At 49.3% G+C, this 4,395-nt stretch overlaps 1 protein-coding gene across 1 annotated transcript in view; it reads right to left on the bottom strand.

Annotated features, from left to right (window-relative positions):
- LOC307270674 (zinc fingers and homeoboxes protein 2-like) overlaps positions 1–3,586 on the bottom strand; it is a gene marked incomplete at its 5' end in the record, with an annotated part of 15,285 nt that extends 11,699 nt beyond the window's left edge. The window contains one exon of the mRNA XM_080054559.1: positions 405–3,586. Within this exon, the coding sequence (XP_079910685.1) occupies positions 405–3,586 (3,182 nt within the window). The remainder of the gene's footprint in view (positions 1–404) is intronic.
- Between the last annotated feature and the right edge of the window lie 809 nt (positions 3,587–4,395).

The raw sequence follows: 4,395 nt of genomic DNA, 5'->3' as shown, positions 1-4,395 counted from the left end.
GATTTTCTGCACAGCCCTAGTCAGTAATGCCATTTAAACGGCCTTTCGAACAGTCAAACAATAAACAACTAAACAAAATAAATTCAAAATTTGAAGGGACCTACATGACACTTTTTATTTTCTGCTTAACATTTGCCTTTAGTTTAAACAATTTAATTGGAAGTCCTTAGAAACCTGTTAAGTATAGTACGCCATGTTAGTTGTATGTTTTATTTTGTCTTTGGTTTTTGTGTTCAGTTTTTCAGTTGTGTGTGTATGTGTTCTATAAAAAAAAGCAATTTTTTTTTTTAAATATAATATAGAAAAAATAAATGTTTAGTATTAAAATGATAAAAATTAAATATTAAAAATGTATAAAAATCATAAAACTTTAATATAACAAATGTAAAACGGGGAACAAGTACCTGCCAGCGAACCGGTCTTGCAGTTCCTCGTGCTGTTGACTGGTGAGACCGTTAGCTCGCTGCTCCATTAGCCATCCTAGCTCGAGCTCCAGCACTTTACCATGGTTACTGTTGCTTAGCGCCGCCTCCTGACAGCGCTGGATAAAGTTCGGAGGGGCGGCGTTTTCCGGAGACACCAAACCCGGTCCGTGCAACCCCCCTCCTCCTCCTTTCACGCCATTGTTCTGAAAAAGTTCCGTTAGCTCAAAGTTGCTATTCTGTACTAGCCGTCTTTCGTTGAACCAGCGCGCTAGTTCGGCGTGCGCTAGTCCGGCCGAGCGACCCGACTCGACTTGGCTTAACTCCTCAGGGGAAGGCCACCGGGTTTCAGCAAAATCATCCTTGAGGAGCGTGGCCATGGACCTATGGCTATCCGCGGGAGGCACTGAGCAGGGGTTAGAGTTCGGGATCGGAGAAGGTGCGATTATAGGCAAGTTATGCAATGGTAATGGTGGCTGCTGTTGCTGTTGGAGAATAGGGCTTTTAAGAGTGTTGCCCACACCGGTAGAGCTTGGCTTGTGAATTCCATTTAGCTGTAGAGTTTGGTGTTGAGAGTTTAGTCTTTTTTTATTGCCGATCGCAGCAATGCTACCACCCCCTCCTCCCGAGCCGATTCTCTTAGTGCCCATGGAGTTAAGGAGGGCTTGTTCGAGGTTGTCCCGGAGCGCGCGCCTCTCGACGAACCAGCTTTCGATTTCCTGGCGGGACAGGCGAGCGGTGGACGCCATGTCATCGACGTCGCCGTGTGTCGGAAAGCTGTTCCGCAAGAAATTCTCCTCCAACACTTTTAGCTGTTCGGCGGTTTTCCCTTTCATCCTCTCGAGCAACGGAAACTGCGTCAACACCGAGGAAGATGATTTCTGCTGCTGAAAGTCTAATTTACCACTTCGGACCACGCCGTCGCCATCCAGATACATGCCGCCATTGTTGTGAGAATAAAAAAGGGGGTTGTTGTTTTGATTGTGGGACCATTTGCCGTCCGTCCGCGAAGAAGGAATCCCGGTGTTGCCGTTAGCGTCGGCGAGAGGCGTGAGCACCTTGTCTCTTCTGGCCGGTTGGTAGCTCGGTTTAAACTCCATTCCTAAACCTTGCTGCTCTTTTAGCTTCTTGCTATCGAAAGGAAACCCCTGAGTCTGGGCAGGGGCCTTGTGGATGGATTGTATGATGGGCGGTCTCCTTAGCTGTTGGCTTATGAACGGAGGGGAGTTCTGAAGTTTGGAATCGCCGGCTTGTGTGAAAGAAGCGTGGTGGGCGTTCGCGTGAATATCTTTGGACGTTATATAAGGACTCAGTAATGCGTTTTTATACTGGGGGGCAAAGATAGGCGGCGGGGGGATTATCAAGGACTTTGTTAAGGAGTCTGGGAAGGTCATGGAGGGAATTGATCGTATCGGCTTGATTTTGGAGTTTGGTAACATCGGCGGGAAAGCCTTCCCTTTGGACAGCGAAGAAGGCGGCGGCATTAAAGGCACATTAGCGGATTGCCTCTTCATGTCTGTGGTTACTAGGGAGGTTGCTACGGGTCTCTTCATCATCTCCATGGGAACAAAGCGGTCTTTCTGCGGGTGGGGGGGTGGTGGGGGCGGGGGGGCCATTAGAACCTTGTCTTTAGGGTCACCGGAATGCGGGGCGACTGCCATTATCGGCCGCTTGGACTCCGGGCCAAATACCGTCGTCAAGTGGGTTCGTTTATGCGCGAGCCCTGAACCAATGGCAAGAGAGTTTGTGTTACTAAACCCGTTGGACGTGGTTGTTGTACGCGGATGCCTGACGGTAGTGTAGACGAAAGGCTGCTGATGGGACGATTTGGCAAACGGCTGAGATACCGTAGCGCTCGTAGGCAAGACGGTGAAGGTGTGGTGGGCGGCAGGGATGGACCCATTGAACATCTTCTTTCTGGCTTCCTCCACCTCCTCCGGGGACCACGTGATGCCCTGCTTTAGTCGCTGGGTGGTGAACCAAACTTTGATCTCATCTTCCGGGTGCTTAGAAACGGCCGTCAACCAAGACAGCTCGGCGTGCGTCGGGTACGGGAACTTGTTGAAGGAAGTCATCAGTGTCAGGTTGTCATCTAGAGAGGGGTTATATTTGGTGGTGTTCAAGGGAACAGCTATTTTTGGTACAGAGTTGAAGTTGGGCGGCCGCTGGAGCATCGGAGTGACATGGGAAAGCCCTTGGAAGGTGGTGGATGGGTCGGGGGGGATGATGACCGTCCCGTTGATGTTGACCGCCTTGATTTGATCCTTCTGCATAATGAGACCGTCCATAATCCTTTTCAGCTCGCTACCTCGACATAGAGACTGGATGCTGTCTGGCGTTTTCACCATGGTAGCTATGCAAGCAGGCGCAAACACACTCACGGGACTATTGCTGCTGTTGCCGTTGCTTTTATTTTGACCCCGTTCGAGATTTGTCATTTCGCATTCTTCTGAATTGTCCACGCCTTCGATTGTCTGCTCTAAGATCGTCCGATTGTTTTGATTGATTCTCTTGAACTTGAAATTCGTCTCGCCCGGGTGCACGCTCTCGTTGTGCTCCGTCAGCGAGTTGAACTTTTTGGTGTTGAAGTTGCAGACGGCGCAGAGGTACAGCGGGTTGAGAATGACGTTCGGGTGAGTGGAGTCCACGTGCTCCGTGAAGTCGTTCAGATTCTGCGTCGAAAACGGGCAGTACTTGCACTCGTACGCTCTGGCTTGCTGCTTCTCTTTCTGTGCGTCCGATTCAACCTCTTCCATGTCCTTTTCCTCTCCCTCTCCCTCTCTGGATATTTCCACAGTTTCAATAACAGGAGGCCGGTCTTCGTGGTCTTTTTCTTTATCGCCCAACTGCTGCGCTTGTACGAATGGCTCAGAATTTGTTTCGTTTATTTCCACTGGGTTTGAAAACGTCTCCTGCTCCTGCTTCTGTTGCTGGTTGTGGTTGTGGTTGTCGTCCGCTTGATTTTTTCCAGGACTTTCGTGATGGAATTCTTGGCTCATTTCTACAGATTCAGATGATTCTAAAAGCTCTTTCTCTGTAGGATCTTTTTTGTCCGTTGATATTTCCATGTCCATAACTTCCTCAGTGTCATCTTGGTCTTCGAGTAAATCACTAGTGCTGACTCGTACCATACAAGGAGTTGAGGACTTTCTACGTCTGGACATAATGACTGCTGGTGATATTCGTAGTGTTTAAAACTTGCTGGTGTTGTATCAAGATTGCCTTAAAGATACTGTGGTATTTGGTTGCTGGTGCTATCCGCGGACGTCAACGTACAACCTTCCCCGATTTCGAGTGGACGTCACTGGGGTTGGATCGACAGCTGAGTGTGGTGGATTGTGGATGTTTTCTGGAGGTGTCGGAGGTGGGGGATGGTGGGGTGTTCCAGCGTGTTAACCGGTCCAAGCTCCAGTGGTTGTGCGGAGGCGTCTCCCGCTCACTGGCAGTGTCAGCTACCGACCTGGGCGTCATGGGAGGGCATCGCAGACAGAGACAGCGGGCGCTCAAGCTGCGAAGAGACAAACAGAGAGAGAGAGAGAGAGAGAGAGAGAGAGAGAGAGAGAGAGAGAGAGAGAGAGAGAGAATTTTTATTTATTTAACATTTTTCATTATTATTTTTTTCTTTCTTAACCTTTATTTCTACAGGTAAATCCCATTGAGACCGAAGACTCTTTTACAAGGGAGACCTGTTTCCCTTTCCCACGTTACCATTCACACACACATTCACACACCGATAGCAGCAGGCTAACTATCAACATTCACACGAGGCAAGGTGTGTGAAGTGTCTTGCCCAAGGACACAACAACCATGACACAAGTGGCAGGGCGGGGATCGAACCAACAACTCCTTCGATCATTGGCCGACACGCTCTACCACCTGAGCCACAGTCACCCCCAAATTTGAGAGTACAGAGAGACAGCAATGGATTTTAACCCAGGGCTGCTGTGAAGAGGACTGAGACTCTATTGGGGGG

Source organism: Ammodytes marinus (genome assembly GCF_949987685.1).
Source record: "Ammodytes marinus genome assembly, contig: scaffold_206, whole genome shotgun sequence".
Taxonomy (NCBI): domain Eukaryota; kingdom Metazoa; phylum Chordata; class Actinopteri; order Uranoscopiformes; family Ammodytidae; genus Ammodytes; species Ammodytes marinus.
This window is presented reverse-complemented; position numbering and strand designations above follow the sequence as displayed.